Raw genomic sequence first — 26727 nt, 5'->3', positions numbered from 1 at the left:
ATGTGCTTTTGTACCCACCACGTAAGTGCTGAGCTGAGCTGTCTGCAGACATGTCACCTCCTCCAACTGAGCCCCCAGACCCTGCCCAGCATCAGCCTAGAGTGTGCGTCCATCAGCAGGGGTCCTGGGGTGAATGAGGAATTGGGTTTGCGGAAACTGATAGGCCAGATGAGTGAATAGAAGACAGGTAAGGCAGCCTGTGTGACCTTGGGCAAGTCATTTTACGTCTCTGCCTCGGTTTTCTCATCTATAATCTAGAGGTACTGACCTCAGCAGGGTGACCTCGGCAGGGTTACTCTAAGTATTCAATGAACCAGTGTGGGTAGAACACAGAGCAGTGGGGTACACAGGGACAAATGGATGCACAAGTGGAAAGGTCAGTGGGCGAACAGATGGACAGAAAACTGGACACGTCTGTAGGTGGATGGCTGGACAGGTGGACAGGTATGGGGGGGACTAGATGCCTAGAGGGAGGGGCAGTGGGTGGCGCTTATTAGATGACCCAGTCTGGGGTCACCGAGAGAGGAGACGGCCATGGGTGAGATGTGATGAGGCCCCAAGGAGACAGGTGCAGAAGCAAAGAGGCTAAGGACATAGCCCTGAGAAGGACCCGCATCTTGCGGGGCAGCGACGGGGACTGAACAGGTCCATCCTGAGAACTGAGGGGAAAACCAGTAAGTGCTGTCCTAGCAGCCCTAGGTAGGAAAGTGTCATGGAGGAGGAAGCAGCAAATGCCAACGTGTCCACTGGGAGGAACGCCCTGGAAACCACTGGTGACCCTGATGAGAACAATTTCAGGTTCAGGTACGGACGATTCCCTACAAGGCCGAGAGGCAGGCAGGGAATGGGAGACAGCAAGTATGGGTGACTTCTGGAGGAAACTGGCTGTGAAGGAGAGGAGAGATATAGAGCAGTAACTGGGGTGCCGGGGGGAGGGGAGAGGGCAGATTCAAGGGGAGGGTAGCTTAGCATCAGAAACGTGACAGGTGCTCGGGCTGCAGGGGGCACAGCCAGGTAGGATATGGAAGACCCAGGGACGGAGATGCTGCTGTCTGCGGGAAGTAGAGGCGGGGGTGCCCGCTGGCAGGGGGTGGCAGATGGTGAGAAGCCTCAAGGGTATCTTTCAGCAAAGTATCTCTGGGTTGGGGGAAGGGCTGACACCCCCCCGCCCCCATATACATCCACAAAAACTGAGATTCCTGGGTTGGGGCCAGGGAGAGGCAGGACTCAGAAACCGGAAAGCTCAGTCAAAGGGTGGGGAGAGACAGGGTCCCCCGGCCCCGCGTGCACTCCAGCCCCCGCCCCAGTCCTCCAGCCCCATGCAGCTCCCAGCCCAGCCATACCTACAGACTTGGTCCGTGGAATCCCCTTCCGCAGGGAGCCTGGCAGCTTCTCTGGGCCTGGGAGGCCCTGGCGCTCAAACAGTGACTGTGAGAGTTGGAGGGGGCAGGGGTATATGGAGGTTCCAGAGCACTGGGGTCCCCAGTTGCCCATCCAGCCCCACCCGTCCTCCTCCTAAGCCTGAGATCAGGCACCCCATGTGCTAATTCCAACAGTGCTAATTCCCATGGTGTCTGACCCAGAAGCCAGGCCCAGGCCCTGCCTCCAAGGAACCGGGACGTGGCCGTGGGCCCACAGGCACAGGCAGCACTGGGCAGGGGTGATGCAGACGGGCCAGCGCAGTCAGGGGTCCCGGCTGTGGCCAGGATGAGGCTGGGGGAGCCGCCCAGAAGGTGCCAAGTGAGACGAGTGGGCGGGGGGGCGGCGACACCACGGTGTGGCCGCAGCGTGGCCGGGGTCCTCGCTCAGGCGGCACAGAACCTGCCTGAGGCGGGAGGCGCCAGAAGAGGGCGAGCTCAGCACGAGCTGGACTGTGGCTGTCCTGAGGGCTGATGGCCCCGCGTGTCTTCGGGAGACGCCGTGGGGTCCCCTCCACCCCCAGCCCTGGAGAGTGGAGTCCAAAGGATGGACCCTCACCCTCCAAAATGCACAAACACCCAGTAGGGGACGTGGCACTCTGACCCCGTGCCCCACCCATCCCCCAGTGCCCCCAGCTGCCAGGCTGGCTTACGCTGATCTCAGCGGGGGTGATCCGCCGACTGGTGGGCCGCTGTTTGACGGTGGCAGCTCTCGAGTCAGCATCCGCGATGTCTGGCCTCAGCGCCGGCTCCGTGGCGGCTGCCAGGATCTCGTCCAGCTTCTCTGCACAACCGAGGAGGTGCCGTCTCAGCCACAGGGACCGTGAACCCGCTACAGCCCCCCTGCAGCCCCACTCACGCATCCTGGCCGGTCCTCCCAGTGCTGCTGACAGAGGCCACTGGGGCCCCGCCCACCTCGGCCCCTCACTCCCCAAGGCCCGCGATCCAGAACCAAGACAGGAGGCCCCACAACTTGTATCCCATCCAAGCCCCTCACACACCAGAACCCAGACCCTGCTCCAGCCTGGCCCCTCCGTCCTCAGGGAGGCTCCAGGGGAGCCCGCGAACCCCACCCCAGGAAAAGCCTGGCTGACCATTAAGGAGAGAACCAGGCAGGAGGCGGGGCTGTTTACAGCCCAGAGACCTCCCGAATTTCCCCATTTCCCTTTGCCCTTTCACTCTTGTCCTTCGCACATGGCATTACTCGCCTGTCTGTGCCGCCACTGCACCAAAAGATAAGCTGTAGCCCCAGAACAGACCCTGATGTACAGCAGCTACCCACAAAGAATGTGAATAAACCAAGAACCACGGGGGGCAGGGTGGGGGCTCACTGCTGGAGGCTAGAGACCTAAGAAATAGCTGTATGCAGATCAGGAGGCCACAGAACCTACCACCCCCGAAAAGCGGCCCCACCAAGTGTTGGGGGTGCAGAGAAGAGGACATTGGGAGGGGCAGTGCTGAGGGGGCTTCCACCGGCCCCTTAGAAAGCAGCCCCAGAAGCCGGGAGGGGGAAGGACAAGCCCAGGGCTGAGGCCTGAACCAGGTGCCCTCGGGCGGGCGGCACTCTTTTCAAATTTGTTATAAAAGAAAAGCTTTGTTTGCTTGTTTCTCTTAAAGCCATTTAATGTTTTTGAAAGTAGTGTTTTTGACTACCAAGCGGCTTGAAAATTCTGTTAGACACTTGTGTCTGAAACCTGTCAGCTGTGGACGGATGCCTGGGGAGGGCCCACTTAGGGCCAGCGCGCGGGACACAGCAGGGGCTGGGGGCGGCTGCCCGGTCCACCTGGCTGCCACACCGCCCCTCTCAGGCGGGAGCCCCACCGCAGCCCAGCGGCACCCCTAAGCCCTTCCCGACTCGGGAGGACCGCGCATCTGGTTACGCTTGGTCCTTTTATGCCCCAAGTGCCCCCCTTGGGGAACTGTGGTCAGCCTTGACCCCTCCCGGCACTGCTCAGCAACTGCTGTGGGGAAGGAAATAAACTCCTCCGAGACGTACAGTACCCGACCCAGCCCAGACCCATCCTGTACACTGACTGTCCTGACCTAATAATCTCTTTGTGACTTGATTTCCTGATCTGATAACAGGCATTAAAAAAGGTACCTGCTTCAGTGTCTGTTGTGAGAATTAGCACATACGGCAGAAGTGCTACAGCTGTGCCAGGCTCAACGCAAGCACTGAGGACACACTTGCTACAATTTTTCATGTCTGTGCGCCTCATCTCCCCGAACAGCACATGGGCTGTCAGAAGAGGGCAAATACCCTTGCCAGCACGCCCTCTGCATCCAGCCTGGCCCCCAAATACAAGAGAGTTCAACAAATGCTACGAGTCACCAGCAAAACACGCTCCATCTACAGACCAGCTCACCTGGCCTGTGCACAGCTCCCAGCGCCGCCGGGTGCAGACAGGGGCGCTGGTAGAGGGGCCTTCCTGTTTGCTTCTGTGATGAGGTGAGTAACTTCCCTTTGGAAGCTGAAATCACCACGATCACCATTTGCTAAGTCCGTGGGGATTTCCAGAGTTAGAAGAGGTTTGCGTGGCCCCTCTCATGCTGCAACCACCACAGGCAGAAGGGATCGCTATTGCCCTCATTTTACCCAAGAAGAATCTGAAGCTCTGAGAGAGATAAGTTGCCCCAGATCATAGATCCGATAAGTAAGAGATCAGACCTAACAACCAGACCATCCGGAAACCACAGACGTAAAGACATGAGCGGAGAGAGGTTATTTCCGTGGGACACACGGGGCACACGCTCACCCGAGCTGTGGATTTAGAAGCTGCGTCTCTAGGTCCAGAAGCACTCAATCTCAGAGACCCAAAGCAGTGTGCACGTGAAGTTATTAGCAGAGCGAATATTGTTGGCCATGGGGCGATGGTGCTGAGGCCAGACGAGACTTATTTTCAAAAGGAAAAGAATTCTGCAAACTACAAGCTGGTGAGGTTGACACCAATCCCCAACAAAATGAGAAAAATATATTCTTAAATAAATGACTTTAGAGACTTAACAAAAGAAATGAAGCCCATTAGGAAGCAGGTCTGGGGCACTACACCGGCTGCCAGGGGTCGCTATGCGGCAGGGCCGCAGCTGGGGACGCAGCTGTTTGAACCAGGACCCAAGCAGGGATGAGGGGCCTGCGGGGGCGACGAAGCGCCGTCACTTCCCCTACGACTGGAAGCAGCACACAGGCCACGGCAGAGCACCCTGGGAGCCCCGCTAATGAGCTGAGGAAAGAACCAAAATATTCCAGAAATAGCTTGTGTGTCTGCCTCAAAGGTGTGAAGAAAAGTGTCCCCGGAGGAGACCTAGTCATCTGTTTTATACCTGAAAAGACCCTGAAAAGGGAAAGCATTTCACCTGGGACCGGGGTAAGGGCAACGGGAGAATTCAGAGGGTGAGATCGCAGGTCACACAGGGAACCTGGGCTCAGACAGACGGGCAGGTGTGTCCCTGGCCCAGGGAAGGCCCGGTGGACCCCAGAGCGAGGGGTGGGCAGGCACCAGGCACAAAGACAAACGAGTGAACATGCACGCCTGGGGCCACAAAGCCACCTCAGGCCCCTGGTTGGCACAGACTCCCGTGCAGCAGGAAGAGGCTCCAGTGTCCACGTGAGGTGGAGCCGGCTGGCAAAGGCCAGGCCCAGACTCTGCCCCTGCCTGGCTGCTGTGCCTCGTGGAGCCAGGCTGGACATCCAGGACACCCAGGAGGGAGCTTCAGAGGATACAGGGTGGGAGGTCTGACGGGAGGGGCGGGGGTGGTCCCGTCAACAACCCGGGCGACAAAGCTCGGGGCCCAGATTCCCGCTGCTAAAGGGCGTCAGCCTTAGGCTCGACCCCGTAACAGATCAGCACAGAAACGGGGCCCACACACCAGGCACAGGAGCCCCAGAAAACAAGCAGAGAGAAGCAACACGGGCTGGGGCTGAGCACCTGACAGCCCCGCCCCCATCAAGCCAGTCCCCTTGTTCCCCAAGCGAGCTCCACAGCTGGGCCTTCTGAGCCGTTCCCCGCTCCGCTCCAGGCCGTGGCATGACCTGTGGCCTCCACCGGGACGCTTTTCCAGCTCTGCCTCAGCAGCCCCCGTGGCCCTCACGCCACTGCGCCCAGCTCACCCGAGCCCCCGAGGACTGTGGCCGCACTCACCATCCCAGGCCCACCTGACCCTCCCCAGGTCCTTCCACTGTGCCCCCAGCAGCCCCCCACGGAGAAGGCCAACAGGAGGGTGCAACCCAGGCTCCCGGACCCCCTGCCTCGAACTGGAGCCCCTCACACACAAGCACTTCCGCAGCCAAGGGTCAGGCAAAGCTGGGCCCCGAGCACAGCAGGTGACTCACCCCCTTTCCTTCTCCGAATGGAGGCTTGGAATCAAGAAACAGAGTAAACGGGGTGAGAGGCAGGCTTTGTCCCTCGGCACCCGGACCCCACTCCCCCTCCTAGCGCATCCTTACCCCACCAACAGCCAGGATCTCCCAGACCCCCCACCACCCCTGGCCTGTACCCTCGTCGGACCGTGAGTGGGAAATCGACCCAAATGCCAAGTCAGTACATGAAATTCAAGGTGGGAACCACCACAAGCAGGGACAGTGCTTGTGTGCGCGCGCAGACACACACACACACACACACACACGCACACGCACAGACACACACAGGCTTGTGTGGACACACAACTAAGTCACGCTTGGTTCAATCAAATGTTTGTCCAGGGCTTCCCTGGTGGCGCAGTGGTTGGGAGTCCGCCTGCCAATGCAGGGGACGCGGGTTCGTGCCCCGGTCCGGGAAGATCCCACATGCCGCAGAGCGGCTGGGCCCGTGAGCCATGGCCGCTGAGCCTGCGCGTCCGGAGCCTGTGCTCCTCAACGGGAGAGGCCACAACAGTGAGAGGCCCGCGTACCACAAAAAAAAAAAAAAAAAAACGAAATGTTTGTCCAGAAAAAAGGCAAAACCCTATAAAAACCCATTTCAGAGGCCACCAACGGTGTGGTGGCCACCCACAAGGATTCCTGCACTGCGTTTCCAACAGCAGGCAAGTCCGCGTGTTTTCCAGACCAAGGCCAGTCAGGGACCACACCCTGGCATGGCACCTGCCCCGACATTCTCATCTCGAAAGAAAAAGGGACCCAGAAGTTCCAGATTTCTTAGGGGACAGGAGGGGCTTGGACCCATCAGGGCCCCCTCTGGCCTGGGTCTCCAGCAACCTCTGCAGCCCCAGCACGTCCCTGGTTTGAGCTATGCAGTGAACACCTGCTGAGTGGGAGGGGCCCCAGGGCTGAAGGGCACGGGGGGGGGGGGGGGGGGTGTCCCAGGCTCCCTCCTCCTCCCTCTCTCTCCCAACCCCTCCTCTCAATGCTGTTTCTGCCAGCCACCTCAGCCCTTCCTTTTCTGGAACACCAATGCCCCCCCACCCAGGATATACCTTCCCTTCCTCTTCCTCCTGCAGGGCCCTCCAAGCCACCGGGGGCCGCCTTGCGTGAGCCCCCATCCTTCGCTACCTGCTTTTCCTGTCGCCTCACATCTCCCTTTCTTCCCAGGTGTTCAGGTCATCTTCTCAATAGATTACAGACACTGAAGGGCCCTATCAGCCCTCGATATTGTGACATAAAACTGACATGTTCGGCTTCCCTGGTGGCGCAGTGGTTAAGAATCCGCCTGCTGATGCAGGAGACACGGGTTCGTGCCCCGGTCCGGGAAGGTCCCACATGCCGCGGAGCAACTAAGCCCGTGAGCCATGGCCGCTAGGCCTGCGCGTCCGGAGCCTGTGCTCCGCAACGGGAGAGGCCATAACAGTGAGAGGCCCACAAAAAAAAAACTGACATGTTTACGCTGGCAATGAACCCACGGGTCTTATTTCCATCCCGTAAAAGCACAAACACTGGATCATGGGATGATCGCTTAGGTACCCTGATGCTGGCTGGCCTGGCTTCCTCAAACCAGGTGTGTCTACAGAAGGTCGGCAGGTGACTGGCTTCCCAGGACAGCTGTCGTCCAGGGGCAGGAGTGGGTTTCCTGTGCTCCCAGGTGCCCAGGACCTTCTCTGAACAGAGCCGCAGGAAGGGCCTGGGTCCAGCTCAACAGAAGCTGTGGCCCCTCACTCAGCAGTGTGGATGGAGGCTCTGTGGTAGGCTGTCCCTTCGCCCTCCCCCAGACTCTGCTCAGGAAAAGCTGGTGAGAAGGATGCTGACCTCAGGCTGCAAGAGTGAGCCCCCTCCCTCTGGAAGACAGGGCTCTGTGGAGCAACCCCGTCACAAGGCAACAGAGGGGACGCCCAGGCCAGAGAGGAAGGAGGCTCCTTTGCCATCCACTGGTCTCTGCACACAGAGGCAGCCCAGAGGGCAGGGGCAAATCTTCTGTTTCGCAGGGCGGAGTCCCTGGGTCCCTGGATGACAGACCTGAGGCTGCCCAAGCACCTCTTTCTGAACATGCAGCTGAACATGGCCACGTGACGGCCTCTGGCAAGAGACTCCCCGGAACCATCCACCAGAGCCTGGTGCGGGATCTGGCCAGACCCAGCTGCCCACTGGTACTGGTTTATTGACCAGTTTGGATCTTCAGTCAGTGCAATGGGTCAGCTCCCCATGACCAGCCTTGCACCTTCGTGACCCCGGGGCCTGCAGTCGGCCAGCTTCTCTGCCTTACTCGTGATGAGCGAGGTTACTAGGCATAGAATTCCAGGTGGAAAGGCATTTTGACCCAAGACTTTGAAGTTACTGTTCCGCGGTCCTCTAGCATCTGCTGATCAGACCTCCGCTGTCAGTCCTTTCTAAGTCATCGTTCTCTGGCAGTTCAGATTTTTCTTTTCGTCTATGGTGCTGTGAAATTTTACTATGCCAGGTCTAGACGTAGCTTTGTTTTTACTTCATTGCTTCAGACTTACACGCCTGCAAAGTGGAGTCTCGTGTCCTTGTTCAATTTTAGAAAATTCTTAGCCATTTACTCTTCAAATATGGCCTCTTCCCCAATCTTTTTACTCTTTCACCCTGGGACCCTATTTAGGCTGGGATTTTTCTCATTTGTCCTCCATATTTCTTATCTACTCTTTGATATTTTGCATCTCCTTATCCTTCTGTGCTGAATTTTGGGTAGTTTCCTCAGATTTATCTTTTAATTCATTGTTTCTTCCTTCAGGTGGGTCTACCCTACCGTTTCCCAGGCACGGATTTTTAAAATCTCAGGGGCTGTATTTTTGTGTCACCGACATTTCTTTAGGAATCCTTTTTAAGCTTGCTTACCCTTATTTCCCCCCGCCACCCCCGTGTTGTTCTTTCATTATGAGTTCCGTTAGCTCTCTCAAACTTTGTATTTAAACACCTTGTTTTGTCTCTTTCATAGCATTCCATGGTTTCCGTTCTTCTGAGGCTAATTCCAAGTCCTGGGCTTGGCTCTAGTTCTCCCCCATCTCCTGGCTTTGTGGGTTGTCAGAGCCCCAGCGCCCTGCCTGGAGGGTCCGTCCGGTCCCAACAAGCCCTCGCGGACCATGGGAGCGCCTGCTTGCTCTCACTGCCTTGGCTCTGATTCCTCTCTTCAGTTTTGAGAACTGGGAAATTCCTCTTCTTTCGCTTTGAGATGGCTATGTATTTTTAGAGTTTTACTTTATTCAGAATATTTATGGGGAAGAAGGTCCTGACCACATCAGCCTAATCTATCTTGGTGGCAGTCAGGAGTACCTGCTTGGAAGGGAGGGGCTCAGCAAAGGACTAGGGTCAGGGATCAGTCCATGAGGGAGGTCAGAAATAATTTTAGGGGACAGGGAAGGTTTCCTTCTATGGCTGGGGCAGACCCAAGCCTGAAGCCAGGGTTGGGGCTCAGTCTAGAACTAGGATCAAGGCCCTTCCTGCGCCCACGACTGGGTCAGAGCTCAGCACAGGACCAGAGTCAGGGGTCCTTCTACGGCTGGAACGAGGGCAAAGTCTGGGATTCGAATTGGGGTTCAGGTTATAGAAGGACAGAGCACGTTAACAGTCACGTGTTTGGGGACATGCCATGATAAAGATGTTCACGGTCATGTAAGTCAGGGCATAACCATTATTAACTGTCACGTATGTCGGGACACGGTCACGTCTATCTGAACGTGCCAACGATGAGGCTATTAATGGTCACGTATATCGAGACACACCCGTGATGAGGCCACTGGTGGTCACCCTGGGATCGTGCCCCCCCCACACCCATCAAAGCCCCAACACACTCTTGTTTGCCTCCTGCAACTTACGAGGACCTGTCCCATCATTGCACCAGCAATGTTCACAACGGCCCCGTGAGGCTGGCAGCTCACTCTACTGACCCCTGGCGTAACCGACGTGTGAACGGATGCTGAGAGGGCAAAGGAAATGCAAAGACCACACAGCTAGTGGCTGGCACAGCCAGGAGCCAAGGTCAGGTCCCCTTTTCTCACTTGGATGAAATGAAGGCGTAAAGCCATACCGGAGGTGTGGAGGACCAGGGGCAGCCCGTGCACACGCGTGCCAACACACTGGTGAGCCAGGGCCGGACTCCCCACCGCCAGACGCGGTGGTCCACTGTCTACGCCCAGCCCCGTCACCCTGCCCCTCAGCCCTCAATCCATCCACACGTCAGCTCCCTTTCCAGCCCACAGACACCCAATTCGCCCACCACTTCAGCACCCACCCATTTACCTCTAACCTGTCCCACGTCCGGCTCCCCTCCTCCCTCCCCTCTGTCTCTGCCTGGCTCTGGCCCAGCTGCCCTGACCTGGCCCCCACCCATCTGCCCACCGCCTGCCCTGCTACTCACCAAGCTCCTCAAGCTCCGCCGTCATGGACTTGGAGCGCAGGGTCAGCGTGGTACTGGGGGCCCTCTTAGGGGGCGGCGGGGCTGCAAAGAAGAGGGAGGCCTTGGACCTCCTGTCCAGCAGCAGGCAGCGCGGCGTGGCCAGGTGCAGGTGCCACCTGCGCTCCACTGCTTGGATCTCCTCGTACTCCCGGGAGGACGAGTCACACTGCGCCAGGATCTTGTTCAGGCTGCGGCTGGATGCAAACTTCTTCATGGCGCTGGGAGCTCAGGGGGTGCCGAAGGCCGGGCTGGGCCAGGGCCGCCAGGGCCTCAGGCGGTGGTCGAGGGCCCCAGGGGGGTCACAGTGCTGGCCTGCCTCGGCCCGAGGGCCCACGTGGAAGGCTTCGAGGGCAGAGTCATGGGGTGGGGGCTGGGAGGGGTCTCCCGGCACTGCTCCAGGGCCCGCCCCAGGCCTGGAGGCCGCTGCCCCCCGGGGGACCAGGGTGTGGTCAGCCAAGCCAGGGCCTGGGCTGGGCTAGAGCCGGCCGGCAAAGCCTCCTGGGCCCAGGCCGTGCCGCGACGTTGGCGCGGGGAGAAGACGCTTTTCCTCTTCCCTCAGGTGCCGCCTCCCCCTTCCCTCCGACAATAAGCGGCAGCGGCAGCGTCAACCTCACAGTTGCTATGGCAACCCCGGCCTCCAGGCAGCTGCTGGCAGCGTCGGGAAGGAGGGCTCTTCCACGCCCCGGGCTGGGGGGCGCCGGGAAGGAGGGGGCAGGGATCTTAGGAGGGCAACCTGGGGTCAGAGGCCGGGAGAGGGTCGGCTGTGGCTAACATCAGGGGACCGGCACCCAGGCGGCGCACGTGGGCGCTCGCCTAGCTTCAGGCCTCTGACGTCAGCAGTCAGCCGTCTGGGGCCGGGGGTGAGGAGAGGAGCATGGCTCTGGGGTCAAAGGTCTAAGGTCAGGGGACAGAGCAGGGAGACTGGGCCCAGAGGTCCGGAGCCCGAGCCCTCACCTCTGCGCCGAGCCCCATCTTCTTCGGGCTTCCTCGTCACTGACACCACCTTCATGACGAGGCGGTTCCCGCCCTGGCGGATCAGAGCCACCACCTGCTTGTGCCCGACCTTCACCACGTTCACTCCATTCACCTGGGACAGTCAGGGCCCCGGGGCCATCCAGGTGAGTCCTCCTCGGGCTCGGACGGAGGCCAGCACCCCACGGGGCCGCACAGGGAAGGACGAGCCTCACCTCGATTAGGAAGTCCCCCGTGCGCAGCCCGGCCCTCCAGGCCACGCCCTCCACGTCCACCGACTCGAGATACTGAAGCGCGGGGAAGGCCGGCGTGGGCGTGAACTCCTCGATGGGGGTCTCTGCTGTGGGACGGGGAGAGGGCGATGAGGACGGCGTCCTGCCAGCGGGGTCCAGGTGGAGGTGGCTGCCACACGGCAACCTCCCACGAACGACCTGGGCCGGGGGGCAGCAGGCGGGGGCCGCCCAGCCTGAGAAGAGCCAGCCCGGGAATCCAGGACACACCCCTCTAAGAGACACCCCTCCCCGCCCCCGCCACTCACCCCACCAGAAAGGCCCCCGCTCCATTAGACAAGCACAGCAGAGATCCTGGGAACCAATGAGGGAAAGGACCCGCTGCCTCCTACCAACACCCCAAACCAGGAATACAGAGTCACAGCAGGGAGAGAGCAAGGGGGTGGGGGAGAAGAGAGGGGGGCAGGGGTGCGGCAGGAGGAGAGCGGAGAGGAGCAGGACACAGAAGAGACCCCGAGAGGTGCGCAGCCCTTGCCCGCCGGGTACCCCCCTCCATTACCTTTGGCCCCCCGGAGCACAAAGCCGAAGCCTTCGTGGTCCCGTTTCTGCAGGACAGCCACCTTGTCGTCAATGACATAATCGCTGACAGAGGAAAACAGAAAGGTGAGGAGAGCCGTGCCGGGAAAGCACGTGCCCCAGACAGGGCCCCACGGGCACGGGCACAGCCCCCCCTGGGAGCTGTCCTTGGACTCAGCCGGGAGGCCTCCCTCCACACCTGACGCTCCATCGCACGCGTGCCCACCCTCGCCCGCCTGCCCACCTGCCCCACCTGTACCTGTGTGCAGAGAGGCTGTCATAGGAGCCCACCGTGTAGTGGCGGAAAAGTCGCTTCGTCCGGTCCTCCCGGGTTTCTGAGGGGAGGTTCAGGAGCTGACGGAGGGTCTCATCCTCCAAGTGGCGTGAGCCGCCCCCCGAGCCACGCCAGTCACCAGCCTCACACGCACGCGCGCGCACACACAAGCACGTGCAGGCGCACACGCACACGCGCACGCACACCCCTGGCCTGGTCGTGCCCACGTGGAAGTGGGCGGGTCCAAATCCTGGGGTCCTGGGCCCAGCGGTCCGAGGTGAGAAGGCTGAGGGCACCATGCAGGAAATTTTGCCTCTAGGGGTCAGGGTCCAGACGGGGGCAGGAGCTGTGGTTCATCTTTCTCCTGAGTGGCTGCACACAGCAGACCGGACAGGGCCAGGGCAAGCACGGAGAGAGTCAGCAAGCCCCAAAACTAAGGGCAGAGAAGGTGAGCGCACACACACCTGTGGCCTGGAGTCATGTGTAAGTGCTGTGTTCATACAGGCGTCTCTGTGTGTGACCTGCTGTCATGTACAGGTGCTGTGCTCATACGTGTGCATGTCTGTGTGTGCATGACCCACAGTCATGCGCAAGTGTCACGCTACATACCCCTGTGAACTGGCATTGAGGTGGCCCTGTGTCTTCAACGTACCCCTCACCACGGGGATGCTCATCCTCATGGGGTCCTTTGCTCCAGACCCCACCTCTGCGTGGGCAGGGATGGGTCCGCGTGTGGGGGGCTAGGTCCCCCTACCCTGCTGTCACTGCATCCCACAGAGCTTTATCCCCATCTGTACTCTTGATCTCAGAGTCCCTCACGGCCACTGCAGAGCTACCCCCCCCTCGGCCTCGCTGATGTCCTGCAGACCTGCTGATGTCCTGCAAACCTGCAAACCTGCTGACGTCCAGTCCGCACCTCCAGTTACTACCCTCCCTGCTCCAGGCTTACTTCTCCAGCTGCCTGTACTCGTACACTGGATTCTCTGGTACCCTCGCACCCACTCCTGGCCACCAGCCCCCTGCACCTCTGTCTCCAGCTCCACCACCACCTCAGATTTCACCCCTCAGCTCCTCCCCCCTTCTCTACCAGCTCAGCATTCCTCAAGATCAATTTATTCATTCAACAAGTACGTACTGAGCTCCTACTACGTACCAGGCTCCAAGAATGGAGCAGAGAACAGAACAAAGCCCCCCTACCCTGCGGAGTTTACAGGCGCAACTGTACAGCTGAAGAGAGAGAGGAGACAAGAAACAGGTACACACAGAAAGTGTGGAATGCTGGTATGCGGTAAGAAAAAGGAAGCTGTCCAGGGCGCTGCAATTCTAGGTGGTCACGTGAAGGCGTCCCCAGGAAGGGAGAGGCGAACAAAGGCACGAGGACGTAATGGAGCAGCCCTCCGTAAGGGGAAAGGGCTGGGCAGCGGGGGCAGCGGGGGCAGGAGAGAGCGGCGGGAAAGGAGGTCCGGGGGACCTGTGATTCGGACGAGCGGCTCCTCCACTGACTGTAAGCTCCTGCGCGGGAGGACCACGTCGCATTTATTTCTGCGATCCTAGCACCAAGCACAGCACCTGGCACATAACAGGCGTTCCGAATGCCAACTGGAAGGACAGACAGGTGGACAACTGGCTGGGTGGGTGGGTGGATGGATGGAAGAATGGACGGAACAAGAGATAGACAGAAGGATGGATCAGAAGCTAAGAGTATATATAAGTGGATGGAGGGAAAGAGAGCAGGGTAGGGGGGTGGGGGGGATGGATGGAAGGAGGGGATGGGTGGACTGGGTCTGCGAGGCGGGTTGATGGATGAGTAGATGGATGACAGGATGGGTGGGTGAGTGAAAGCATAGATGGATATAAGAGTAGACAGAGGGGGCTTCCCCGGTGGCACAGTGGTTAAGAATCCGCGTGCCAATGCGGGGGACATGGGTTCGATCCCTGGTCTGGGAAGATCCCACATGCCGCGGAGCAACTAAGCCCGTGCGCCACAACTACTGAGCCTGCGCTCTAGAGCCCGCGAGCCACAACTACTGAAGCCCGCACGCCTAGAGCCCGTGCTGCACAAGAGAAGACACCGCAATGAGAAGCCCGCGCACCGCAACAAAGAGTAGCCCCAGCTCTCCGCAACTAGAGAAAGCCCATGCGCCGCAACAAAGACCCAGCACGGCCAAAACTAAATTAATTAATTAATTTTTTTTTTTTTTTAAAGAGTAGATGGAGGGACTTCCCTGGTGGCTCAGTGGTTAAGAACCCGCCTGCCAACACAGGGGACACAGGTTCAAGCCCTGGTCCGGAAAGATCCCACATGCCGCAGAGCAACTAAGCCCGTGAGCCACAACTACTGAGCCTGCGCTCTAGAGCCCGTGAGCCACAACCAGAGCCCGCGAGCCACACTACTGAAGCCTGCGTGCCCTAGAGCCCATGGGCCGCAACTGCTGAGCTCACATGTTGCAACCACTGAAGCCCGCGTGCCTAGAGCCCACGCTCCACCACAAGAGAAGCCACCGCAACGAGAAGCCTGCGCACCCCAACAAAGAGCAGCCCCTGCTCGCCACGACAAGAGAGCCCATGTGCAGCAATGAAGACCCAATGCAACCAAGAAGAAAAGTAGGTGGAGCAGTGGCTGCATGGAAAGAAGAGCTCCTGTTAGCATCGGAAGGCACACAGACATCAGGAAGAGTATTGATCTGGATTTCAGAACCCTGCCACCGACTTGTGTGATTCTCAGTATGTGCGACAGCCCCTTCTGGCCATCTCCTTATAAAGCAGGAAAATTCACCTCGGAGGCCCCGAGGTTCTGATGGCCTAGAGTTTTACCTCAGTGGCACCGTCCCCAGTGCTCCTGGCCTCTCCTCCCTCGGCAGCACACCTGCACCCACCACCCTGCCGTCCTCAAAGCCAGAGCAGGCCCGGCCCCAGCACTGCTCAGGTAGGGCCCAGACCTCTCCTCACCTCCACCACACCCTTCTCCACGCTGACCCAACTTCGGAACTGTTCACAGCGCCTGCCTGCAGAAGGACCCCTCCCCCGAAAAAGACCCTCTACAGATCACTGGACTCCTATTTTTATATTTATCGACCAAACACACATTATTACATAACGCAAATTCATCTTCCAGTTTTATAATCAGACACGTAAAAGCCAGCTCAAATGAAAACACACCGCGTGCCCCCCCCACGCCCAGTACTGGAGAGAAGCGGGGAGGAGGGAGGATGCCAGCCAGAGGCAGAGCTTTGGTGTTCTAGGCCAGCCTCCAGGGCACCCAGGGCCGTCCCCCCACGCCCTCCCCTCACAGCTCAGCTCTCCCTGCTTGCAACTGCTCCTTTCACCCAGATGGGTGCCGCGGGAGCCTTGCTCTCTGCTGACCCTGGGCATCGGCCTGGCCCACACGTGTTGGCAGCATCCCCTCCTTGGCCTCTAAGTCCCTCTCTGTCCTTGCTCCAGTCTCAGAAACAGATCTCTCTTTGGATGTGGGCCTGTTGGAAGCAGCTTCCTGTTCCTGGGCTGCCCTCTGGCCTCTGGCAGAACTCAGCCCCTGGATCCCACACCAGAGGCCGCCCAGAGCAGCTGGCGGCCGGGCCTGCGGGCGGGGACAGAAGTGACTCCCACCCCCTCCCGGGAGGCAGCCCCCGCGGGCCCGTCGACCCGCCCATCCATGAAACGCTCCCATCTACCCCGGTACCTTCTGACACCTTCAGATGACAAACCCCAGAGCCACCCCTGTCTAGGAGCCCCACAACTGCCCGGAGGCCTACAGCCCCTTGAACAGGTTGCTCTGTGTCCTCTCCCTTCTCTGTGACTCCAGTCCGGCCCTGCCCACCCCGTCTCCATCTCCTTGCTTTGCCCCGCCTGAGCCGTCACCCTAATCCTAAATGACCAGCCCAGTCAGGATGGCGGCCCCAGACTCCTCCTGCGACACCGCCACAAACGTCAGCCCCCGGTCCCAGGACACCTGAGCAGCCCTCACGCTCCCCGCTCCAGCCCTGCCACCCTGCCCTCAACACACACGTTCACTCAGCCAGAGCCCAAGAAGCGCGGCAGCTCCAGCACAGACCCTGAAGCCCACTGCCTACCCTGCAAACCGGACCCTGCTCCCTGCGCTGTGGAACAGAACCCTCCTAGAGATGAACTAACAACAACTGTCCCCGCCTCCCAGGCGTGCTGGGACGAGTCAGTGAATTCTTCGATGTAAAAGAGCTTAAAACCCAGCCGGGCGTCCTGACGCCGCGTGCAGCACACCGGGTGCCGGGTGCCGGCGCGGCTGGATCTAGAAGGCCGTGCCGTGCTCTGGCCAACAGGCTCTGCCCCCACCCCCATCATGCCGACCACCTAGGTGGCCCCAGCGATCCTTCGAGGCTCAGCTCAAACAGCACCTCTGCTTGAAAGGCCCCTCTGACTCCTTCAGACCGACCCGGGGAGCCCCCTGTGCTCACGTCCGTCACAGCCACGCAGTGCGCACGCCTGCTCCTTGCCGGGCGGAGAGGCAGCCCCCGTGACCCCAGCCCCCGACACAGGGTCCGGCACACGTCAAGCGCCTAATAAACGTGGGCTCTTCTCAAATTCCAGCTCCAGTCCAGGCCTCCCTTCCCTCCTCCAGCTTCACACTCAGCTCCAACTGCCCCCGGACCCCCAGAGTTCTCCGGCCAGAACCTTCACTGCCCACCCCACAGGGGCGCACAGGACCCACTCCCTCCCGCCCCTCCCCTCTCCTGTCCAGTTGGCACCAGAGCCCAAACTTCCAAAACCATTCCCCACCTCAACATACCAGCCCACCTGCCCCAAATGGGCAGACAACGGGATGTCGTGTCCCTCCCAGGCTCCCAGCCGCACGGAGAGCCAGCAGGGTGAGGCGGTGCGCACAGCCAGGTATGAGAGTAAAGGCTCCACTGTGAAGCAATTACACTCCAATAAAAATAACTAAGTAAGTAAAACTTAAAAAAAAAAAAAAGTAAAGGCTCCTGCTCAGGAGTGGATCAGCGGCCACACTGCTGCTTCCCTGGGCTCTGCCACGCTCCGCCCAGGGCAGGGGTCCAGGCCACGCAGTGGTGGGCTCCCCTGGGGAAACTCACAACCGAGGACAAGGGAGCACAGCGACCCTGGGTCTGAGCCCTTCACGTGCAGAAAGACAGACGTGTGCACCCTGGGTCCAGACACACCATTAGTGACCACCGCTGGCCACCACTCAGGACGGGGCTCCCTTGTCCCACCAGCTCTCGGGGCCAGAAATACTACCTGCGGGTCAAGGGGCCTCCCGGGTGCGCAGGCAGCCCCGGCTGGGGTCTTGAAAGGACCAGCCGCTCCTTTCCACTGGCAGGACCACCTCAGACCCTAACGCCCAGAGGGGTCCTTCCTGGAGGCTCAGGTGGTGAGCAGGGTCGGACCGAGGCTGCCCGCCGGCCCCAGCGGCCACGGCCTTTGCCCTCACGTCCTCCCTGCAGGCTAAGGACGCAGCCATCCCCCTCCTGCTGCCCTCAGACCATCCTGGCCCCAGGGCGCCCATGACGGCCCCTCTGGGCCCAAGCGGCCTCATTTCCTTTTGGCTGGTCCCGGCCTCCCTGCACTGCCCACTTGGACAATCTGTCCACCTTGGAAAGATGCCTCTTTTCTCACACTGACCTCTTTACTCGTCTGCCAGCCGCACCGCAATCGCACACTCCGAGCACCAGCAGTTCTGGGAGAACCGGGTCTGGGAAGGCTTGTGCTCACCGAGAGCCGCATGTGGGACCACAGACTGGCGCACGTCCATACGCGTGCGTCCCATGGGCGCGCACGTCACATGCGTCTCCACAGCTGTCCAGGATCCAGATGCACACGTGTGTTGGTAAGTAAATATGGGGTGAATGCGTGCTGTGTCTGTCCTGTACAGGAGTTTGCACCTACTTTGAACGTGTGTTTGAATTGGTTCTAGTCTTTTCTCTGTGTATACAATGGGGATGTGCCTCCGAGCAAGACCAAGGGGCAGCCGGAAGGGGCGGCACCCTCAGGGGACGCAGGGGTCACTCACCGTGCCGCGTGTCATACTGTCTCATCTGCACCTCCTCCACGCAGTCAGCCGGGAACCAGCCCGTGCGGCCTTTCACGGTCCCCTCCCAAAAACCGCCCTCCCCAATGCTGAGCACTGGAGGGACAGAAGCCAGACCGGCTGTCAGGACAGAGGAGGGTGGCCGGAGGGCCCCACCTCTCCCACCACCACCACCACCAGCTCCACCTGCACCGCCTCAGGCTCAGTTGCTGCCCACCCACCCTTCACCCCTCTCTCCTTCTTTTCCCGTCCCTTCCTTCATCCTCCTGTCTTTTTCCCTGGGAAAATTTTGGGATCCACACAGAAGAGAGAAAAGAACAGATGGGCACAGCACAGGATGGGCATGTGGGGGACAGAGAGACGCACAGATGGACACACTCGAGGGGGGGACGGGGGGCAGAGGCAGGGGCCACAATCCTACTCCTGCCCCCCCGGCTCACCCCTCTCCTCCCGCCTCTTCAACCAACCCCCAACCAACCTCGCTCTGTCGCCCACCCCAGGGGTCACTGCCAAGAGCTCGGGGTCATTGTGCCGTGGCCGGGGGATTAGGCCACACGACGGGCCATGGAGAGCTGACCCTCGCAACTGTGTCTTTCTTAGGCTCCACGGACAGAGAGCACTCGTGAGGTGAGGACCCCAGTGATGACAGAGATCCTCGTAATTAAAGGAGCTTGTCATGGCACAGGACCCCCTCATCACAGACACCCACATTAACTGTCACAGATACCCCCCGGATGGCAGAGAATTCCCACATATCACAAGCGTTTCCAATGAAGAAAGTCCCAGAAGTGACACAGGAACCCCATAATTCAAGGAAGCTCCGTAATAGGATAAGGTCCTACGAACACAGAGAACCCCACCACCACCGGCCCCGAGCATGACACAGAAACACCCCCATGACGAGAGGAGCCTCTGTTGTGACACGGAAAACCCAAAATGACAGAGGATGGAGAGGGACCCACGACAGGAACCCCATAAAGACAGACACCCCTCCCTGACAGAGCCCTTCACAGTGACACAAGGAATCCCCAGTGGCAGATGCATCCCATAATGACCACGGCGACTCAGAGTTCCCAGGGACACCCCTAATGACAGACGCCCCAAAATGGCATCAGCCCCTCCACGGTCGCCGGGAAGCCGGGCCGGGCATCCCAGAGTGGCGCCCGCGAACCCCAGGAGGCCCCGCGCCGCGCCCCCCGCGACCGCGCCCCCCGCGCCCCCTCACCCTTCACGGCCTCGCCGCGGTGCAGCGGGATCTCGCCCTCGCCCTGCGGGCTGTGCGCCTTCACGGCGATGAACTTGCGGCCGGGGACAGCGCTGTAAAGTTTCCGCTTCGGGCCCCGGGGCGGCGGCGCGGGGGCCGCGGGGGGCGCCGGGCCAGGGCCGGGCGCGGGGCCGGGGCCGCCGGGGCCGCCGGGACCGCTCGGGCTGTAGACGAACACGTAGGTGACGGACGCGATGCCGGGGGGCAGCGGGCACGCGAAGCCGGCGCCCGGGGCCTCCATGGCGCGGGGCCCGGCCCCGCCGCCGGCCTCACCGCAGCCGCCGCCGCAGCGCCCGCCGCCCGCCGCCCGCCGCGGCCGCCCGCCCGCCCGCCGGGGGCCCGGCCCGGGGCCGCTCCATGGGCCGCGCCGCCGCGCCCGGCCCGCTCCCGCCAGCGCACGAGCCGCGCCCGCTCAGGGCTCCGGGGCCGCGGGGCTGCGCTCCCGGGCGCGCCGGGCTCGCTCCATGCCACGGCCGCTCCGCGCGCCCCGCCTCCTCCGCGGCCCGGCTCCTCCCTCTGCGGGCGGCGGGCCGGGCTCCCTCCTCTCCCCCCTGCGGCCCGGTCGCCGCGGCCCCGACGCGGGAGAGGCCGAAGGGCCGAGGGGGGACTACGGTGCCCAGAGGGCAAGGTGGGGGAGGGGTCGGCCCGACGGAGGGTCGCGGGGAACGGGGAGGCGGGACCGGCCGGGTGGGAGCTGGGGAGGGGACTGGAGGCTTCGGACAGTGATGGTTCGCCGCGCGGCCAGGAGGGGCTCCCCCAGCGGGTCCGCGCCCGCACCCTCCAGCTCGGGCCTCGGCCTCCGCACACCCTGACCGCTGCGTGTGCTGGGCGCCAGAATCCCCCTCCCGACCCGGGTCTTCTCCTCCTGGACATCTGCCTCGGATGTTCACGCCCTCTCCAGGCTGACCGCCTTGCCCGGACCACTCCCCCGATCTGGGCACCGAGCCTGAGGCCTCGGCCCTACGCCTCTGCCCTGCTCAACGGCCTGCACTGGCTCCCTGGCACCTAGGCCGACCAGGTCCACGTTCTCCGCCAACAGCCAGGCTCTCTGGGACGAGAATTAGCTACACTTCAGGAACAAGGCTGCGTACCTTCTCGTCCCCCCACACCCCCGGCCGCTCACAAGGCTCTTCCCAGCACCTCAACTATCCTAATATTACTGCTCCTCCGGCCAGCTGCGAAGTTACTGTCTCTCAGCTCCGGATGCACCTTTCTCTGTCCGGCTCTGTGACGGTCGTGGGGACCCTGCGACTACATTTCATGCCAGGCTTTGCCTACAGGGGGCGCCAGGGGGAAACTGCCACCTCGGCCACCTACCTCTACCCGCCACCCCCCAACAGCAGCTCCAACTCAAGACGTCTACCTTCTCTCCTTCCACCAAAGGTGATCTCTCCCCCTGAGGCCCTCTCCCTCCAGGGTGCACCAAACTTCCTCAGCCCCCTCCCGGCCACTCACTGGGGGACTCCCTTACCTGGATCGCAACCCCCCAGCTGCTGCTTCGCCCTTAGACCTCCACCACATCTGGCACCCTAGACACCTACTAAATGTTTGCTGGAAAAAAAGTTATAATAATTCTGCTCTCCCCACAGAGCAGGTCTTAGCTTGTGTTTGTAAAAGAATGACCGAACAGATGAAAACTGTGCGTGAAAGCAGGGCTTCCACACAGCTCCAACTCAGGAGCAGCCCACCTGCAAAACTGAAACATCCCAAAATTTGTTCTCTTAGCCACTGGGCCATGCAAAAGTTTGGGGGGAGAACTGAGGTGATCTGGGGCAGGACAGGTAGCCTTGCAGTCTGGGTAGGAACACGCAGAGGCAGAGAAGACCTCACAGGTCAAGGCTGTTATGAGCAGGGACGACAGCAGAGGAGGAAATGGCTTTTATAAGCTCCTGCTGCACCCCAAGCCCTCTGCTGAACGCTCAGGCTTAGGAAGTTCGGGAATCAGGTCTACTTGGGGGCAAGTTAAGCTGCTTCCCAGCTCTGTGACTTTGGGCAAGTCATTTACCCCACCTGAGAGTTAGGACCCTCATCTGTAAAGTACAGCACAGCCTCATACACGGTCAAGGTTAAGTGATATGATACACACTACGCTGCTCAGCCCAGCTGTCACTGTGAAAACAAAGTGCTATTTACATAACTCTTTCGATCAGCATGTCTCCCGAGCACCTTCTACGTGACTGGCTCTGGAGCAACTGTGGGAAACGAGAAAGACAGCTCCTACCCTCAAGGTGCAGGGAGGAGAGAGGCCTTAATCGGCAGCAGCAGCAGCTGCTGTGGGCCAGGGGGTCCCAGCAGGGAGCCTTCACTGCCCAGGCTCCAGAAGGCTTCCCGGAGGAAATCTTTTGGGTAGGATTAGCCTACCTTACTGGTGAGAACCCCAGGCACAGAGTGGTGGGCTAATCTGCACGAGGCCCCACGGGCGGCAGATGCAAGGCCTGCGCTGGAGCCCGTCCATCTGTCTGCAGAGCCAGTATCTACCTTCCACTCCCCACCGCTCAGCTCACTGGGGCTCCAGCCCACAGAGCCTGGTGGGGCTCCCACCCAGGCTTTTTGCTCGAAGTTCTAGGAATGCCAAGTCCTTCAGACGTCCTTGGTTCTCGGGGTCCCAGCACTCACGGTGAGGGATAAAGAGAAGAACCATGGGGTCCTGTGGTTATACAGGGCCAGAGGGGTTGGGGAAACACCAAGAGGGAGTCTTGGGATGAAGAGTCCCCCCTTGGGAACAGGGCTAGGGTCCACCTACAGATTCCGAGCCCTCGTGGCGAGGAAGCTCCGGTCCCTAACCTCTTGCCGCACGTCACCCAGCCCTGCCTCAGCCCGGCCCTCATCCTGCTCCCTGGCACTGAAGGAAACTTTCTAAACCACAGATCTGACCAGACCCTCTCCCCACAATACTCTCCCTCAGCTGCCCACTGCCCTCGGGACAAGTCCAGCTCCAACCAGAGATCAGCATGGGGGAGCCTGCCCCAGGCCACGGGACCTCACCTTCTTCCCTTTCCCATCCGAAGCCTCAGTTCACCACTGCAGAGGTGCCAGGCACCAGCAGGCCTCGCCCTGCCCCCCTCACGCTGGCTCCTCCTGGCTCAGGTCCCGGCCCCACGTACCTGATCTTACTCTGGCCGCCCCTGCCTGCTGCAGGGCCACTGCCGTCACTCTGCTGGTCACCGTCCCGGTCCCGGTCTTTCTCTTCCTGCAGCCGCTGGAGCAGCAGCTGGTGGGGGAGGCTTCGCAGTGAAGGTCCAGGAGAAGCTGCTGGCTGCACCTCACCCTTCAGGTTGATGTCACTGGCTGAGCGCTGCAGGGGCCGAGGAGAGGCAAGGCCGCTAGGGCCGGCCAGCCGCCGCCGCTTCGCATAGCTGGGGGTTTCCCTGAATGGTACTGGGGGGGGAGGGGGCACAGGTGAGACTGGGCAGCCAGAAAGGGTGACCAACTTGTCCCGGTTTGCCTGGCATCTCCAGAGTTTAAAAGTGGAATCCTATGTCCCAGGAACTGCCTCAGTCCCAGGCAAACCAGGACAGCTGGTCACCCCATGATGGAAACTGTGATGCGGGGCGGGTCACATACCAAACTGCCTCTACCTCTACCTTCAGGGGATAAAAGCCTGCCCTTCCTGTCAGCCAAATGAGGTCTTGGAACTGCCTATATCACAGGCTTCCAGAGAGACAAAACCGACCACATGTGACAAATCTCACCAGACTACCACTGTATAGAACTGTTTGCAGTTGACCATAACCAGAGAAACTGTAAAAGATGTTCTAGACCAGGGGTTGGCAAACATCTGTAATGAATCAGATAGTAACCATTTCAGGCTTTGCAAGCCATACAGTCTCTGTTGCAAGGACTCAGCACGGCCACTGCAGCATGAAAACAGCCTCAAATGATGTATAAGCAGATGGGTGTGGCTGAGTTCCAATAAAACTTTATTTAAATAGCAGATGGTGATTTTAAAAACATGATCCAACTACGTGCTATTTACAAAAGAATCACTGTAGATCCAAAGACACAAGTAGGCTTAAAATTAAAGGATAAAGGAAGATATTTCATGTAAATAGTAACCAAAAGAGAGCTAAGTAGCTACATTAATATCAGACAAAATAGACTTAAAGATAAAAAGTGTTACAAGAGACAGAGGACATTATATATTAATAAAAGTGTCAATTCATCAAATAGATTAACAATTATTAATACATATGCACCAAACAACAAAGCATCAAAATATATGAAACAAACATTGATATATTTGGAGAAATAGACAGTTCTACAATAATACTTAAGACTTTAACACCCCACCTTCAATAATGGATAGAACATCTAGAGAGAAGATCAATAAGAACATAGAAGACTTGAACCAATTAGACCTAACAGATACATACATACATACATATATATATATATATATATATATATATATGACACTCCACAGAACAAGAGCAGAATACACATTATTCTCAAGTGCACATGGAACATTCTCCAGGATAGATCATTAATGAGGTCACCAAAAAAGTGTCAATAAATTATTTAAAAAGACTGAAATCATACAAAGTATATTCTGCAATGACAATGGAATGAAGCCAGAAATTAAGAACAGGAAGAAAAACTGGAAAATTCCCAAATATGTGAAAAAGTAAACAACACTCTTAATCAATGTGTCAAAACAGAAATCATAAGGAAAACTGAAAACACTTTGAGAAAATAAAAACAAAAATACAACATACCAAAACTTATGGGATGCAGTAAAAGCAGTACTAAAAGGGAAATTTATAGCTGTAAGCACCTACATTAAAAAGGGATAAAGGTCTCAAATCAATAACCTATTTAAGGAACTAGAAAAAGAGAAGCAAACCAAACCCAAAGCTAGCAGAGGAAGGAAATAATAAAGCTTACATGAGATAAACAAAATAGAGAATAGAAATACAGAGAGAATCAATGACACCAAAAGTTGTTTCTTTGAAAATATCAACAAAATTGACAAACCTTTAGCTAGACTGACTAAGAAAAAAAGAGAAGGGGGACACAAATAATTGAAAACAGAAATGAAAATTGGGGTATGACTACCAACCTTATACAAGTAAAAAGAAATAGAAGAGAATACAATGAATAATTGTATGTCAACAAATTAGAGAAACTAGATGGACAAATCCTAGAAAAACATAAATTACCAAAACTGACTCAAGAAGAAATAGAAAATCTAAACAGACCCATAAAAAGCAAGGAGATTGGATCAGTAATCACAAATCTCCCAACAAAGAAAAATCCAGCATGAAACGGCATCGCTAATGAATTCCACCAAACATTTAAAGAATTAGCAAAATCCTTCTCAAATTCTTCCAAAAAAATGGAAAAGCTAGGAACACTTCCTAACTTATTCTACGAGCAATTTTTAAATGAGCAAAGGGACTTCCCTGGTGGTCCAGTGGGTAAGACTCCCCGCTCCCAATGCAGGGGGCCCAGGTTCTATCCCTAGTCAGGGAACTAGGTCCCACATGCATGCTGCAACTAAGAAGCCCGTGTGCCGCACCTAAATGATCCCACATGCTGCAACTAAGACCCGGCAAACCCGAAATAGATAGATAGATAAATAAATAAATATTTTTTAAAATAAATAAAAATGAGCAAAGAACCCAACATTTCTCCAAAAAAGATGTACAAACAGCCAATAAGCACATGAAAAGATGCATCAATAGCCATTAGGGAAATGCAAATCAAAACCACAATGAGATACCACTTCACTTGGACTAGAATGGCTATAATTTTAAAAAATTTTTTAATAAAAAAAATTATTTTAAAGATAATAACAAGTGTTGGTGAGGATCTGAAGAATTTGGAACCCTCATACATTGCTGGTGGGAATGTAAAATGGTGAAAAACAATTTGGTAGTTCCTCAAAAAATTAAATATAGAATTATCATATGACCCAGCAATTCCACTCCTAAGCGTACATCCAAAATAATTGAAAACAGATATTCAAGCAAATACATTTCACACATCTTCGTAGCAGCAATATTCACAATAGGCAAAGGGTGGAAACAACCCAAGTGTCCATCAAAGGATGAATGGATAAACAAAATGTCACATATACAAACAATGGAATATTATTCAGCCATAAAAAGAAATGAAGTAGTGATACATCCTACAATATGGATAAAGCTTGAAAACAAGGAAGCCAAATACTAAGGGTCATTCCACTTAAATGAAATATCCAGAATAGGTAAATGTATACAGACAGAAAGTATGTTAATAGTTGACAGGGGTTGAAGGAGAGGGGAATGTGGAATAGTTGCCTAATATATACGTTGTTTCCATTTGGGAGGATGAAAATGTTTTGGAATTCAATAGAGTTGGTTGTGAATGTACTAAATACCACTGAATTATTCAATTTAAAATAGTTAATTTTATGTTACATGAATCTGATTTTAACTGAATTTAAATCCTCAATTTTAAAGCCTCGATTAAAAAACAACAACAGGGGCTTCCTGGTGGCGCAGTGGTTGAGAGTCCGCCTGCCGATGCAGGGGACGCCGGTCCGGGAGGATCCCACATGCGGCTGGGCCCGTGAGCCATGGCCTCTGGGCCTGCACGTCAGGCGCCTGTGCTCCACAAAGGGAGGAGAGGCCACAACAGTGAGGCCCGAATACCGCAAAAAAAGAAAAACAAAAAAACAACAGCAACAACAACAACAGATGGTGGGCTGGATGTGGCCTGGGGGCATTGTTTGCCAAGCCCTATTCTAGACTCCTGTTATGCAAAGTGTGGGCCTCCGGACCTCACCTCCAGCTTTTAGAAATGCAGAATCTCAGGCTCCACCCAGACCCTCTGAGTCAGAATCTACATTTAACTAGATCCCTGGGTGACTCAAATGTACATTGCAAAGTGAGAAGCACTTCCCTAGGGCACTCTTGAAAAGCACTCTGGGATAGCAAGTCAGTGAGAAGTGTACTTGAAAGTGTACACTCGAGGGAGGGTGGGAGAGCCTGTGGACCCAGAGGTAGCCCAAGGCAACAGGTGAGGGCTCCCAGGTAGGATCCCTGCTTCCAGCTGGTCAGTCTAGAGGGGGAAGGTGAGGCTGCCAAGAGGCTTCCAGGTGACCTGTCCCGGGAAGGGTGACAGGTCTCAGCCTACCAGATCCCTCCAGGTGGGCTTAGTGCCTGAGGAAAAGGAAGGATGACTGGGCAAAGCCTCCCTGCTGTTCCTCCT

General features: G+C 57.6%; 1 protein-coding gene across 3 annotated transcripts in view; it reads right to left on the bottom strand.

Moving 5' to 3' along the window:
- Window positions 1–26727, bottom strand: part of SHANK3 (SH3 and multiple ankyrin repeat domains 3) — a 52978-nt gene that overhangs the window by 15931 nt on the left and 10320 nt on the right. For 2 of the 3 annotated variants that reach the window (XM_067010554.1, XM_067010557.1), the window contains exons 11-21: window positions 22638–22911; window positions 19495–19697; window positions 18252–18365; window positions 12236–12311; window positions 11960–12042; window positions 11386–11510; window positions 11153–11285; window positions 10160–10240; window positions 5749–5772; window positions 2072–2202; window positions 1344–1428 (exon numbers count right to left, since the gene is read on the bottom strand). In XM_067010554.1, the coding sequence (XP_066866655.1) occupies window positions 1344–1428; window positions 2072–2202; window positions 5749–5772; window positions 10160–10240; window positions 11153–11285; window positions 11386–11510; window positions 11960–12042; window positions 12236–12311; window positions 18252–18365; window positions 19495–19697; window positions 22638–22911 (1329 nt within the window). The remainder of the gene's footprint in view (window positions 1–1343; window positions 1429–2071; window positions 2203–5748; window positions 5773–10159; window positions 10241–11152; window positions 11286–11385; window positions 11511–11959; window positions 12043–12235; window positions 12312–18251; window positions 18366–19494; window positions 19698–22637; window positions 22912–26727) is intronic. The other variant, XM_067010555.1, reaches the window with a different exon arrangement.

Source organism: Kogia breviceps, chromosome 12, assembly GCF_026419965.1.
Source record: "Kogia breviceps isolate mKogBre1 chromosome 12, mKogBre1 haplotype 1, whole genome shotgun sequence".
Lineage (NCBI taxonomy): Eukaryota > Metazoa > Chordata > Mammalia > Artiodactyla > Physeteridae > Kogia > Kogia breviceps.
Note: the sequence above shows the minus strand (reverse complement) of the source record. Positions and strands in the feature narration are given on the sequence as shown.